Source organism: Phyllostomus hastatus, unplaced genomic scaffold (assembly GCF_019186645.2).
Source record: "Phyllostomus hastatus isolate PE091 unplaced genomic scaffold, TTU_PhHast_1.1 phas_scaffold_1066, whole genome shotgun sequence".
NCBI classification, from domain to species: domain Eukaryota; kingdom Metazoa; phylum Chordata; class Mammalia; order Chiroptera; family Phyllostomidae; genus Phyllostomus; species Phyllostomus hastatus.
Window position 1 is genome coordinate 7076683 of NW_025334004.1, and position 15584 is coordinate 7092266.

Sequence of the window (15584 nt, forward strand, 5' to 3'; positions counted from 1 at the left end):
GGGTTCCAGCAAGGGGAAATAAAGCCCCCAAACCCCTGGCTATAAAAACCTGTGGGAGTTGTGGGGGTGGGAGAAACTCCCAGTCTCATAGGAGGGTCCACTGGAGGGATCCCTGGGGTCTTAGAATGTACACAAATTCACCTGCCTGGGAATCAGCACCAGGACACGATTCACTTGTGGGAAGCAGAAGTGACTGAAAGTGGGGTGAGAGCTTAGCAAGTAGCATTGTTCCTTCTCTGACCCCTCCCCCATATACAGTGCCACAACACACTGAAGTGGGTTGCCCCACCCTGGAGAATACATAAGGCTCCACCCTTTACAATGTAACAAGTGCACCGAGACAAAGAAATATAGCCCAAATGAAAGAACAGAAACTCCAAAAAAAGAACTAAATCACAAGGAGATAGTCAGCTTATCAGATGCAGAGTTCAAAACACTGGTAATCAGGATGCTCACAGAAATGATTGAGTACAGATGCAAAATAAAGGAAAAAGTGAAGGCTATGCAAAGTGAAATAAAGAAAAACATACAGGGAACCAACAGTGAAAGGAAGGAAACCAGGACTCAAATCAGTGGTTTGGACCAGAAGGAATAAATAAATCTTCAACTACAATAGAATGAAGAAATAAGAATTCAAAAAAATGAGGAGACTTAAGAACTTCTGAGACAACTTTAAATGTTCCAGTGTCTGAATAATAGGGGTGCCAGAAGGAGAAGAGGAAGAGCAAGAAATTGAAAACGTATTTGAAAAAATAATGAAAGAAAACTCCCCCAATCTGGGAAGGAAATAGATCTGCAAGTCCAGGGAGCTCAGAGAGTCCCAAATAAGTTGGACCCAAGGAGGAACACACCAAGGCACATCATTACATTAGCCAAGATTAAAGATAAGAAGAGAATCTTAAAAGCAGTACGAGAAAAGGAGACATTTACCTATAAAGGAGTCCCCATAAGACTATCAGCTGATTTCTCAGAAATGTTGCAGACAAGAAGGGTCTGGAAAGAGGTATTCAAAGTCATGAGGGGTAAGGACCTACATCCAAAACTACTCTATCCAATAAAGCTATCATTTAGAATGGAAGGGCAGATAAAGTGCTTCCCAGATAAGGTTGAGTTAAAGGAGTTCATCATCACCAACCCCTTATTATATGAAATGTTAAAGGGACTTATCTAAGAAAAAACAGAACATAAAACTTTGAACAGTAAAATGACAACAAACTCACAGCTATCAACAATTGAACCTAAAAAACAAAAATGAAGCAAACAACTAGAACAGGATCAGAATCACAGAAATGGAGATCACATGGAGGGTTATGAGTGGGGAGGGGAAGGGGGAGAGTGGGAGAAAAGAGGAAGGGAATAAGAAGCATAATTGGTATGTAGAAAATAGACAGGGGGAGGTTAAGAATAGTATGGGAAATGGAGAAGCCAAAGAACTTACAGGTAGGACCCATGGACATGAACTAAGAATGGGGGATGCTGGAGGGAAGGGGGATACAGGGCTGAGGGGGATATAGGGGAAAAAACAATGGACAACTGTAATAGCATAATCAATAAAATATACTTAAAGAGAATTGCTTTTGTTTTCCTCCCTTTTTCAGTGTTCTTACACATATTCACCCTTCTTTGTTGCTACTGTCTATTCAGTCAGATACTTATTATTGGCTTTTTAAGCAAATTTTTTGAATAGTTACTTTAAATATTAAAAGTGGGTAGAGGGTTAATTCTACCACACATAGTGATTAATTTTGAGTGCATGCTAGATTTTATTTATTTACTTATTTATTCATTCCTTACCTGAGGATGTTTTTTATTGCTTTTGGAGAGGGAAAAGAGAGAGAGAAACAGAGAAACATCAGTATGAGAGGAAAACATTGGTCAGTTGCCTTCCCTGTGCACCCAGCCTGGGATGGAACCCTCAAAGATCTATTAAATTGAGAAAGTCAGAGCTAGGGACTTTCTAGTGTCCTTTCCAGAGCCAGTATTCTATCTTTTGATGAATTTTGGGTTTTAGCACTTGTCTCATCCGTCAGTACTTTCTTTAAGTGCAATTTATTTCTGTGGTTTAGAGTGTTTTCTCACCTCGGCAGGTTTATTTCTGTGTACTCTGCTCAGAATGCTCTCATTGATAAGGCTTGTGGGTGACAAGTGGTTGTATCCGTTAGGGATGCAGCTTCTATTCGTGTCTGGGATAGCAATGATTATCAAGGGTCATGGAGACCAGGACTTAGTAATAGGTAGATTGTGACCTAGAAGGTTTCTCGTTTACAGTATTAATTCCTTAATATTATTTTTTATTTCCTTCATCAAGACTTTACGGTTCTACTTGAACAGCAGAAGGCATGGAATATAAATAGTTCACCCATTTCAGGCTTTGGTTTTCTATTAACGGAGAGTGTTATGTTCTGACATTGTTTTCCTCCATGTTTACAGCATCAGTAGAGAACAAGGTGTTCACCCTTGCTGCTGGAGTAGATCCACTGGCAGTGTCCTGAACCACTATGAAAACAATAGTAGTTTTGTTTTTAAAACTCTGGAGAATAAATTGGAAAGACGCAGTAAAGGATAGACTTTTTAAGAACGTTCTAAAATAAAATAGACTTCTAGAAAATAACTATTTCTCTTCCTGTTTATATGTTACTGTTAGACTTAAAAGCGATAACAGTATTGTCTTTGCACCCACAAATGGAGTCAAACCCTCCTTTGGAGGGACGCTGTCGTGAGGCAGTCCTGAAACATCCCTTGCTGCCATGTTACAACTGTTCTAGGGAGGAAAAAGCCAGTTTTTTTGGTATGTTCTGTTTAATATGTGTTATTTTAAAAGCCAGATAAATACCAAACTTAAAAAAAATATGTTTAAAAACTTAGAAATGTATATACAGGGTCCAGCAGAAGTAATGCCTGTTTAAGTGTGGTTGGTAAGGTAATGATAAGGGTATAATAATTTATAGTTTTCATTTGAACATTTTACCTAAGATGTCATATGATGCCCTTGAGTGTGATATTATTATGTTACAGAATTACATGGTTATGATTTTGTAATAAAGATTTTGTAATAAAAGGGGGGCATTATTTGTGCTAGACCCTATATATATTACTTAAGGAATATAATACACACAGTTATGAAATAAAAATTTGTTTATGGTACGCCAAGGTCAGTTAGGTAAACTTCCTCTTGTGCATGGATTTTTCTTTGGAACATCATTGCTTGTTTGAGCTCTTGTTATATGTATTAGTTGTAGGAAAAGCACAAGGTGGGAATTCCAGCACTGCCTTAGTCATTCACTAACTAGTCTACATTGAGATACTCACGAACCATTTCTATGCCTGTTTCCTCATTTGTGAAAAGCAGGCAATGATACTTTCTCTGGTGTGGTATAAGAAATAAATGGAGCATTAGATGTATAAAAAATGTAAAAAGCCCCATACAGATGTCAGGCGGTAGTATTAGTCAGTAGTCCTCCTTCATTTAGCATGGATAATTGAGTGTTAACCATATGTGGTACTTGCAGCTAATAATACTCAATTATTCAGCAGGGTTTCTTATCAAGGATTTGGTTATCTATTAAGTGTATACTATGCTAGTAGCCAGTGTGTGTATATTTAGTGTACAATGTCAGTTATTGTGCTAAGAAATTTTCATGTGTTTACTATAATCCTCATAGCACTCTGATAATAATTCTCATTACACTCTTTTTATCCTTTAATTTTATTGCTGAGAGAATTGAGATTTAGAGAAGTCAAGCAGCTTACCTAAGGTTGAACAGCTAGTAAGTGTTCTTTCTGATTCCATCTGTCCATCCATCCCATTTATTCATCAACTATTGAGCATCTGCTATATAATAGGCACTATTCTAAGGCTGGGTATACAACAGAGAGCAAAACAAACATCCTCTGCCTTCATGCAACGTACATCCCAGTAGGGCAAGACAGAAAATAAAGTGTGAAGCAGAGCATTTCTCTGATGGTAAGAATGATGCAGTGATAAAGTAACACCTTTATTTTAGAAAATAAAAAAGGAGAGAAAATAGATCAGGGAAGGGAAGGGAAGTGTGTGTGTATGTGTGTGCGTGTGCGTGTGCGTGTGTGTTTATAATATAGATACTGTAACTGGAAAGGGCCTAATACAGAAGAGGGTACCATACATGAAGGAGGAGAGGGAGGCAGCCACACGTGAGAAATATGATCCAGGTAGAGGAAACTGTAGGGGCAAAGCCTAGGATGGGAATGTGTCTGGTGTGTTTCAGGAACCACAAGGGGGACAGTGTTGCCAATGTGGAGTCAGTAAAGTGGAGAATAAGTAGTAGGAAATGAGGTCAGGGAGATAAGATGGGGCAAAATTCTGTAGAGTTCTATGGACTGTTGGAAGGAAAATAGGGTTTTGGGCAGAAAAGAGACATGGGATCTGATTTATGTTTAATGGGACCATTCTGTCTACCGTGCTGGGAACAAACAGAAGAGGAGCGAGGGTGGAATCAAGAAGACTGGTCAGGAGGCAGTCGGCAGGAATCCTGGCAAGGCGTTGAAAGCTCAGTCCAAGTGTGGCACCAGTGGAGGCAGTGAAGGCTGGGTTTGCTGGACTTTGGGGAAGAGTGAGCGAAAGGGAAGAGTCAGTGAGGATTTTAAGGTTTTTTTGACTGAGCAACTGGAAGAATGGAATTACCGAGATGGGAGAAGACTGTGAGAGGAGCAGTTTTCAGAGACGAGGACAGGAATTCATTTTGGACAATTTGAGATGCTTATCAGATATCTATGTGGAGAGATATATGAGGCTGAATTTCAGAGGAGAGGTCAGGACTGGAAATGTACATCTGGAAGGTGTCAGTATGTTTATGGAATTTAAAGCTCCACGTCTAGATGAGATAAAGAGAGAAGTATACATAGAAAAGAGATGTCCAAGATCAGAGCCTAGTTCTAGCTCAGTTCTTAACAGTCCAAGTACTTTATAATTGCTATCCTATAGTGTCCTCTCTAGTATTATAATGGGTACTTATTAAGAAACCTAAGTCATGGAGGCTGCCCTCAAGAGGCTTATGGTCTGTGTGCAGAAATAAAATATATGGCATAGAATTGAAATGTTTAAATTACAATGCAAAGTCACATATGACTACATGTCAGAGTGAATTGAAAGGACTGTATGTTTACCTGTCCTGCCTGTGAAAAGATTACTTGGCATGGAAGGGATTGACAGAAGCCTGTTGGAAGAAATGGGACTTGAATTAAACCTCAAACAATGGGAAACATATTGTGGGGGGGGGGTGCATTTTGGGGAGGGTGTCAAGACTACCTTTATGTTTAGTAATTCACTAGGAGGACTCAGAATTTAGTAAGCTGTTATACTCATAGTTACTGTGTATTAACAGCAAAAGGATACAGATTAAAATTCACAACAGGAAAAGCCTTATAAGGCAGGGTCTTGGAGAGTTCCAGGCAGGAGCTTCCAGTTGTTTATTCCCAGTGGAGTAGTCTAGACAGCACTTACGTCTCCCAGCAGTGATGTGTGTTAGCACTTCGGGCGTGTTGCCAACCCGGGCAGCTCACCCCAGCCGTGGTGTCCAGGACTTTTACTGGGGTTAGTCACATAGACAGGGCTAGCCGCCTGTGTTGCTGACCTTAGTCTCCAGCCCCTCCAGAGCTGATACTGTGGCCCAAGGTCCCCACTCACTGTAAATCACATTGTTAACATAGACTGGCATTGCTCAAGTCTCCCAAAGAGAAAGACATCTATCAGGCAGGACATTCCAAAGACTTACCTCCCAGGATCTGCGGCAAGGGCCAAACCTTTCTTTAGACAAGGTTAATCCTTTCTTGCATGGTTGGGGGGCAGTTGCCCACTATGTGGAGACAGCATGAGCTTAGATACAACAGGAATGCGTATGCCATATTTGGAGAACATTGTGGTGACTTCAGTGTGGCATTGTACTTGAGAATATGAACTCTGGGAGCCGTACTCACAGGATTCATATCCCAGCTGTCACTTGCTAGTTTTGGAATATGCAGTAGTTAGATATTCTGTTACTTATATGTAAAGCAAGGGTAATAACAATACTTACATTATAAACTTGTGAAGATTAAAGAGTTATTATATAAAGCACTTAGTGTATGTCATGACATAGTAAATGCTGTAGAAATAAGGAGTTTGCTCATTCATTCCTTAATCATCCACTCAATGACTCTTTTTGAGCACTGACTTGCATGTTAAGACTCCTCTTCAGAGCCTCAGATTTTTATTTCCAGATACCTAGTGATATATCTAGAGGGCTTGTGACTCTTTTAATATTAACATGTTCAAAAATAAATTAAATATTTTTCACTCAAATTATTTCTACTAGTGGCAGTACTGTCAACTTAGTTTATCTGTTTAGAGATTTAATTTTAAGATACCAGCTGTTGTAAAGATTGGGCTTAAAGAATAATTTTTGGTGAATTGGGAAATTAATATTAGCTTTCTTTATATACATACAGGTCTGTGTATGATGACCAGCCAAATGCACACAGGAAGTTTATGGAAAAGTTGGATGCTTGTATCCGTAATCATGACAAGGAAATTGAAAAGATGTGTAATTTTCATCATCAGGGTTTTGTAGATGCTATTACAGAACTCCTTAAAGTAAGGACTGATGCAGAAAAACTGAAGGTAAGAAATCTGTTAAAATTCTATTTATTTTTGCTGTCCTTAAATTACTCAATATTACTTTATGTTGCATATTATAAATCATTATTAAATGTACTACTTTCAAGAAGTGCATTAGTGTATATATTTGGGGATGCCCTTCACACTTTATTAACACAGTTGTCATGCTAATGACAGGAGTAATCCCTTTTTTGGTAAAGCAAGTAATGCATTGACTTAACGGGATTTCTTTCCATGCAGGGAAATGAACTAAAAAACATACAATGAAAGGCCTCATTGGCAGTTTAGGATTTTGAAAATGACAATTAGTACACATAAAAAACCTTTAAAACTACTATATATAATTGTAGTCTCAAAATCATTTAATAATATTGAAACTATTTTTTTAGTTTAATAGCAATGTATAATTTTTTTTAAAGAAAGTTTGTGTACATTTTCTGCCACACAGAGAAAACATTATTTATTAAATGAGACCTGGATTTTTTCACTCAGAATACAAAATATTTAGTTATAAGGAATGTCCTATTTATCTTTACATTTGGACAGACAAAATGACCCTAGTTTACCAAAGGTTATGATTAGAAAACCATTATATAAAGGATAGTCAGACAATGAGAGACCGAATACAGCGTCAATGAGGTCACTGAGCATCTTTGTTCAAAAATTAATGAGATTTTTAATAAACCAGAATGTGCTTCCTTACTATGATGACCTAATGAGTCACTTAATATGTGGGAAAATTTGAGGTTGAGCTTCGCCTGCACCTGCAGCATTAAAATGTTGCTGTGGATTGAGATTTCCGTGTTTGATGTTAATCAGCCACCCAGTGTTTGCATTCAGCAAAGTATGAATGTTTAATTACCGTAAAATGCAATCACCATTTCCTACAGACAATGAATGGCACATAAACCTCATTGAAGTTATCAAAAAGGGACCAGTGGTCAATTGGGTCAGTGATTTGAATTGTTTGACAGACTTAGAGAAGCAAGTAAAGTTCAAAAATCTTGAGTAAATTTGAGAAGTTTGCCACAGAATCTGTTAAAAAGAACTGTCATAAGTAATTGAAGTTAAAAGCCCTTTTCAATCAAAAGTTCAAGTTCAAGCTGTAGAGTTAATTTGAATTTGCATTTCTTTGTTCTAAGTTTCTCATGAAGCATGATCTGATTACAAGGGTGAACAGTTACATCAGGGAAGTTTTATGCATGTTTGTCTAACTAAGGTGAAATTATTTTTAAGGTACAAGTTATTGATACCAACAGAAGATTTCAAGATGCTGGAAAGGAGGTGAGTAAATGAGACATTTTTTGTGAACCGGTGTGTGGATGTTGATTTATCTGTTCATTTAAAAAATATGAACATTTCTTTATTCCTAAGGTGATAGTCCAGACAGAAGATATTATTCGATGTAGAATTCAGCAGAGGAATATTACAACTGTAGTGGAAAAATTGCAGTTGTGCCTTCCAGGTGAGTTACATTTATCTGTAATGTAATGCTTGGCTTGATAAAATTACAATTTAATGATTATCTTTCCCACTTTATCCCTGAATTTTCATGGTTTTCCTGTATTATAAAGCCCCATTTGCTGATGTTACATGAGTCTTCTAGAACAATTTCTGTCTTCCGTTTCCTTTCTGCCCCGTTTGTTCTTTGTCCAATGTCACCGCCCCTCAACTTTGTTGTTCCTCAGAATATTTTCCAATGGGGAAAGTATCTTTAGATTACATTTTCTTGCTTTGTCCTAATTTGCCTAAAATTTTACCTGTTTTTCTGTTTGATACTTAAGCAGTTGGATTTTGCATTGCTCATAATCTCATTTTGCTGATAATGTAAGAAAACATTCCAAAATGCTCTAGCTAGGTATTTTCCCTTCTTCATTCTTGCCTTTCCACCTCTGTTTTGGAAAGACTGACTTTTTAGATTTCTGAGTTTCTGGACTCTCTGTTAGGGTTCAGATATTACTAGGATATCAATAAATTCTGAAGAAACTAACCAGTATTTTCTTTACCCGGATGTATCCCATTCAAACAAAAGGAAGCAGGTAAATGTCATCTTTTTCTTAATGTAGTAAGCTAAATCCAACTTAGTGTTCCATTTTTAAATTTTTTTTCTTTATTTTTACAAAGGAACTGGAACCTCCATACCCTGAGGAATAGAATGAGATGCTTTGTGTATAATAATTGTACAAGGTGGGGCAAAAGTAGAGTTTACAGTTGTTTGTATGGAAAATCATGCAATAATTAGTAAATAATAATATAAGAATAAACTCTTTTTTGTATACTCACAACTGTAAACCTACTTCTGCCCACCCTGTATAATGTAAATTTAGCTCAGAATACAAATTATATGTTAAAACTGTCAGCTATCTTATTAGCTAAAAAATTATTGTTTTCTGACTTGTGAGAACAGCTTTTTTTTTTAAAGGATCACTACTCAGAAATTCTACTCAGTTGAATCTGTTTGACTCAGAGATATTTGCACATTAACTTTGAGTAAATGAAATGTCTGCTCATTATGTTAGATTTCAAGGTTAAGAAACCTACTTCCTTTATAGAAATGTTTAATAATCCCTCTTTGCCACCAAATGTGAAGTAGTCTTGAAGACAGTCTTTAAGTTTGAATGCTTTGTCCCTGCTTGTAGTAATAAGCTTAAAAAATTAGATACGGATGGAATGTGAAAGAGCTGAATTCAGCTTATTCATCTAGAGGGCTATTTGAAATAGAGAAGTAAAGGGAAATAGGGGTTAGATTTTTGTTAATGCTACTGTCTTTGCTTTAAGTGCTGGAGAGGAAATTTGAGTTCATGTAAACAGTGTATTCCTAATAGCCATGTCCAGAACTACCTCTTTTCCTTAATCTATCCTCTTATAAATACACTTTTTGCGTCAGGAATTATGGTAGATATTAGAAATATGAAGCTGACAGTGATACCATCCCAGCTCTGAAAAATTCTATAATCTCTCTGAATAAAGACAAATCATCAATTACTGTACAATTGCTTAACTCATCCTTAGATTAGAAGTATGTGAGGCTAGAAGAAGACAGGGGTTAAACAATGCATTTTCCTGATGCATTAGTTTTGCTTGATTATATTTGAGAAAAGAATTAGTTTTTAAAGATTTTATTTATTTATTTTTAGAGAAGGAAGGGAGGGAGAGAGAGAGAGAGAGAGAGAGAGAGAAACATCAATGTGTGGTTGCTGGGGGTCGTGGCCTGCAACCCAGGCACGTACCCTGACTGGGAATGGAACCTGCGACACTTTGGTTCGCAGCCCCAGCTCAATCCACTGAGCTATGCCAGCCAGGGCAGAAAAGTATTATTTTTATGTGAGAAGAATATAGAAATAACAGAAGGTAGATACGAAGTTTAAATAAATTGTTGAGATAAAGCAAAGGAGACTTCAGAGCAAGTTATACTTGTAGCAGCAGTTTTAGGCTCCTTCCCAGGTATGTGTTCACTCTAATGTTTTGGTTGGAAAATGTGAGAAATAATTGCATTATGACATAGGGGCTATGATAGTGATATCCATACAGTCTACAGAATTAGGATAGGTTTGCTATAGCTGCCCTTCAGTTTTTAATGATTTTCAGACAAACAATATCTTTTGTAAACTCAAAGAACCCTGAGGGTATCCGTAAAACTATAGAAATGTGGAAAAAAATGTCTGTCTCTTTGGTCTAGGAAATAGAGGTGGCTTGATGAGCCAACAATTATTTTCCCTACCCACTTGATACTTTGAAATTCTACTAAGGATGAATGGTAATTTATATAGTTGCATTAAAACCTTTTTGGTTGCAGTATCTCATCTTGCTGAAGCTTGTAACAGTTTTAATGAATAATTGCATTTCTGAACCTGTGGTAGAAATGATAAAACAAAGCAAGGTGCTTAGTTATGTTTATTTGTGCCTTTATTATAATTCACTGTCTGCTGCAAGCTTTTGAGGTTTCTCTTTCTTTGTGGATTTGGTGTAAAATTTCGTTTAGTGAGCTGTAACACAGTTGTGCTATTTTATTTGGTATATTGAGTCAAAATCAATTTCAGTATTGCTCAGCTTTCTCTCTCAAATAACTAAAGTCCAAACTTCCAATTCCACTGCAGGGAAGAGATATTATATTAGTATGTTTCTGAATAGGATATGTATTAGTATGTTAATGTCTCAGTTATAGGTGTGAGCATATGCAAGTGTTCCAAGTTTAGTATAATATAGTAGTATGTACAATGTTTGGTATATTTAGAGATTAAAATGTTTTTATTTACTTGAAATATAAAATTTTATTTGAAAATACAAGCCTAAACCAAAGTATAGAGAAAATTAATAAATTTATAATATGCTGTTCCCTTTCATAATTATTTTTATCTCTCAAAAAATATTTTTCCATTTTTGAAAGCTAAAATAAGTTATTTTTTTAATGCAGTGCTGGAAATGTACAGTAAGCTAAAAGAACAGATGAATGCAAAAAGGTGAGTTGGTTTCTTTCCTACTTGTTTTTAGTAAGAATCTCTTTTTTCTATTATTGAAGGCATATTTAAATTTACTATAAATTATAGTGAGTCATGAAGTTTGTTTTTTACCTTTAACTATGCTTTGTTCATGCAGTTTGCCCATCAGGATCATTCAATAAAGCAATTCTGAATTGCTTTATTCAACAAAGCATTTTGTGGATCCTTACCCTATATAAGTGATATCAATGAAGAACAAATAGACAACTGAACAGGAATGGAAAAAATGTTGATTATATTGACTAATTTATCACCATTGACATTGCATATAGTCCAAGGTTAAGTGTGTATTGTGGGTCCACAAGTGAAAGCAAAGTGTGGGTACTTACATTTTGACAGTCTGAGCTAGTGTAGTTCATGTTCTGCTTTATTTATTCTAATTTTTTCTTTTATAATTCTAGAGAGAGGGGGAGGGAGGGAGAAAAAGGGAGAGAAACATCAATGTGAGAGAGAAACATTAATAGTTTGCCTCCTATACATGCCCAATGGGGGGAATGACCCTGCAAACCAGGCATGTACCCCGACTGGGAATTGAACTGGCAGCCTTGCAGCTCACAGGCTGATGCTTTAACTAACTGATCCACACCAGCCAGGGCACATTCTGTCTTATTAATATAAATGAATAAATGACAAATGAATAGTAAAAATAAAATAAGTTAAAGTAGGTCATTGATTGCCATAGAAACGTTAGATGTGCTAATGTTTAAAGTGTTTTAAAAATGAACAATTTTATGTATTTTTTAAATACTTTTTAATTTTTTAATTGCAGTTGACATACAGTATTTCATTAGTTTCAAGTGTACAACATAGTAATCAGGCATTTATATAATTACGTGATCACTCTGATAAATCTGGTTACTATCGACACCATACATAGTTATTACAATATTATTAACTACATTCCCTATGATATGTTTTACATCTCCATAACTGTTTTGCAACTACCAATTTGTACTTTTTAATCCCTTCCCCTTTTTTACCCATCCCTCCAACCCTACTCCTGTTTGGCAATCATCAAAATGTTCTTTATGTCTATAAGTTTGTTTCTGTTTTCTTTATTTTGTTTGTTAGATTCCACATATAAGTGAAATCATATGGTACTCACCATGTTATTACATATGGCAAGATTTTATTTTATTTTTTTTATGGCTGAGTAATATTTCATTGTATATATGTACCACTTTTTTATCCATTTTTCTTTTGATAGACACTTAGGTTGCTTCCATATCTTGACTATTGTAAGTAATGCTACAGTGAACACAGGATGCATATGTCTTTTCAAATTAGTGTTTGGGGTTTCTTTGTATAACTACCTGGAAGTGGAATTACATCCTTTTTTGTCTCTTGTTATAACTTTTGATTTAAAGTCTAGTTTTTCTGGTATAAGTATTGCTACTCCAGTTTTTTTTGTTTCATTTATATTTTCATGATATATCTTTTTTCACCCTTTTTCATCTGGTGTTTCTTTTGATTTGAAGTGAATCTCTTATAGGCAGCATATATAAGGGTCTTGTTTTCTTATCTATTCAGTTACCCTAAGCCTTTTGATTGGAGCATTTAATCCATTTACATTTAAAGTAACTGTCAAGCCCTGGCTGGTGTGGCTCAGTTGACTGGCCTTTGAACCAAAAGGTCACTGGTTTGATTCCCATTCAGGGCACAAGCATGGGTTGCAGGCAGGTCCTTGGTAGGGGGCATGTGAGAGGCAACCATTTGATGTTTCTCTCCCTCTCTTTCTCCCTCCCTTGCCCCTCTCTAAAAATAAATAAACACAATCTTTTAAAAGAAATAAAGTAATTGTTGATAGATATGTAGTTATTGCCATTTTATTATTCATGTTTTTTATCTTCTTCCTCCTCTTTTCCTCCTCCTCCTCCTCTATTTTTTTTTTATACTGGTATGCTGGGGATGAACGACTTTTGATTTTTCTCTTTCTAGAAGCTCTTCATCTGTCCTTTGATTCTAAATGATAACTTTGCAGGGTAGAGTAATCTTGATTGTAGGTCCTTGCTTTTCATCACTTTGAATATTTTTGTGCCAGTCCCTGGGCTTGCAAAGTTTTTGTTGAGAGATCAGCTGACAGTCTTATAGGAGCCCCTTTACAGGTAACTAAGCACTACTGTCTAGGAGAAAGGTACCCCTCAGCCCTTGTCCTGAAGCCAGCCAGACAATTCAGTTCCTTTCCACATGTGCCTGGCACTTTTTGAGCTGCTGCCCCAGTGCTGGAGCTTGGAGAGCGCGAGTCTGTCAATGGGTAAGTTCATGGGCTAGCCCTTGAGGAGGAATTCCTTGGACTTCTGCAGCCTTCTGTCTGACTCAGCCAGAATCCCTGCTGACTTTCACAGCCAGAAATTATGGGGATTTCTCTTCCTGACACTGGAACACTAACTGGGGAGCCTGGTATGAGGCAGTAACCCCTTGCTCCTCAGTGGGGGACTTCCACAGCTGAGATATCCCTCCTGATTTGTAAGCACCACACATGGGTTTGGGAGCAGCACATTCTGTCTCTCCACTCCTACCACTCTCCATGTGGCTTCTTCTATACATCCTTAGTTATAGGACTTCTGTTTAGCTAGAGTTCAGGAGGTTCTGTGGTGGTTGTTCTGCAGTTTAGTTGTAATGATGTGTTCACGGGAGGAGGTGAGCACCGCATTAACCTACTCTGCCATCTTGACCAGAAACCCCTAAAAATGAACAGTTTTAAAGTAGCATAGAAAAACCAGAATATGTGACACATTTGGAAAAGGGCAATAAAGATTTACTCTTAGTTTATTAATAACTACTTATTTACCAGAAGCTTCTAAAGTCCTCCATTCCCCTCTGAGCATTGCCTTAGTTGCATACCACAATTTTTGAAATGTTATGCTTTTAGTATTATTTAGTTTCAAATATGTTCTGATTCTCCTCTTTTAACTCTTGTGTTATTTACATGTGTGTTGTTTAATTTCCAAATATTAGTGGAATTCTTTAGGTATATTGTAATTTAGTATTCATTTCTAGTTTAAAACTATTGGGCCAGTGAATATACTGTATATGATTCTTTCCTTTGATATTTACTGAGCCTTGTTTGCTGGCCCTAGCATATTATACATCTTGTTGAATATTTCATGTGTACTTGTAGAAACTATATTCTGCAGCTGTAATTGGCTTTAGTGTTCTAGAAATATCAATTAGGTCATGTTAATTGCTAGCGTAATTCAAATCTTCTGTATCTTTAGTAATTTTTTTTTCAGCAGTTCTATCAACAATAGAGAAGAATGTAGGTTTTCAGCTATTGTGGGTTTGTCTATTTTCCCTTTAGTTCTTTACATTTTGCTTCATACCATATTTTGACTTGTATAATGTGCATTTTTTGCCCAAATTTTTGAGGAAAAAATGAGGATATGCGTTATACATGGTTAGTACTAATTCCCATGTATAACACAAGTATAATGTAAGTTATACATGGGAATTAGCACTAACATGTGTGCGCACATTATACATGGCAAAATACAGTATATTTTAAAGGTCTGTTTAATAGATGCATACACATTTATGACTATTTTGTATTCTTTTTGAAGTTTCTCATATTTATAAAAACAGGCAACTTGAGAGAGGTTTTACATAGGGGGAATTTACTGTAGGGTTATTTATAAAAAATAAAGACCAGATAGTTAAAAATCCCAATAATTTGGACATCATTATGACAGATTTATAAATAGGGTAATAATCTGTTTCTGAAACATTTTAGTTAAAGATAAATACCATGATGTATTGTTAAATAGGATATGAGTCTATTAAAGTGGAAATGTTATCATAGATTATGACTGGATATAAATGTGATCAGATGTTGCTGAGGTAATTACTACATGGTAGCGTAAGCTCATAGGTACCTTTAATTTTCTCTTTATAGTTTTTCTATTTTTCTAATGCTTATAGATTACCATTATCATTTGTTTAAAAAACAGCATCATGTTTACCAAAAGAGAAGTAGTAATCTATTATGCAAATTTGCTTACATTTTAAAATAGATAAAGCTCAGATAAATTGACAATTTTTAAAAAGGATCTCAGGTCTGGTCTCTGGCTTTTGCTCTTTTCCTAAGATTATTAACTTCAAGCCTCCCACAGCAAAGCCTGAGCTTATATATACTTTTTACATTTTTAAGGAGTGTAATTCTAGGGAAACTGAGGAGCCTTATTGAGGGAAGCAGATGTGAGATAGGGAATTTGGGAGAGGAAATAATGAGGTTGAGTTATTGAGCTAGCCAGTGCTTAATATTGATCAATTTCAAAGAACTTTTGGGGAGTTTATATTAATTATTGTAAGTCACAACATTCCATTCAGGAGGAAGACAGGAGAACCAATCTTCTGGTTTCCTTTTCTCATTACTTAAGGGTTTTACATACTGGCAGTAACTTCACATTTCTGGGTTCTCGAAAGGTCATGTGATGTCTCATGCCTCAGTGACACAG

General features: G+C 36.2%; 1 protein-coding gene across 2 annotated transcripts in view; it reads left to right on the plus strand.

The window, feature by feature from the left end:
- Positions 1–15584, plus strand: part of EXOC6 (exocyst complex component 6) — a 173071-nt gene that overhangs the window by 41769 nt on the left and 115718 nt on the right. For both annotated transcript variants that reach the window (XM_045854451.1, XM_045854452.1), the window contains 4 exons: positions 6463–6634; positions 7868–7915; positions 8006–8096; positions 11046–11091. In XM_045854451.1, the coding sequence (XP_045710407.1) occupies positions 6463–6634; positions 7868–7915; positions 8006–8096; positions 11046–11091 (357 nt within the window). The remainder of the gene's footprint in view (positions 1–6462; positions 6635–7867; positions 7916–8005; positions 8097–11045; positions 11092–15584) is intronic.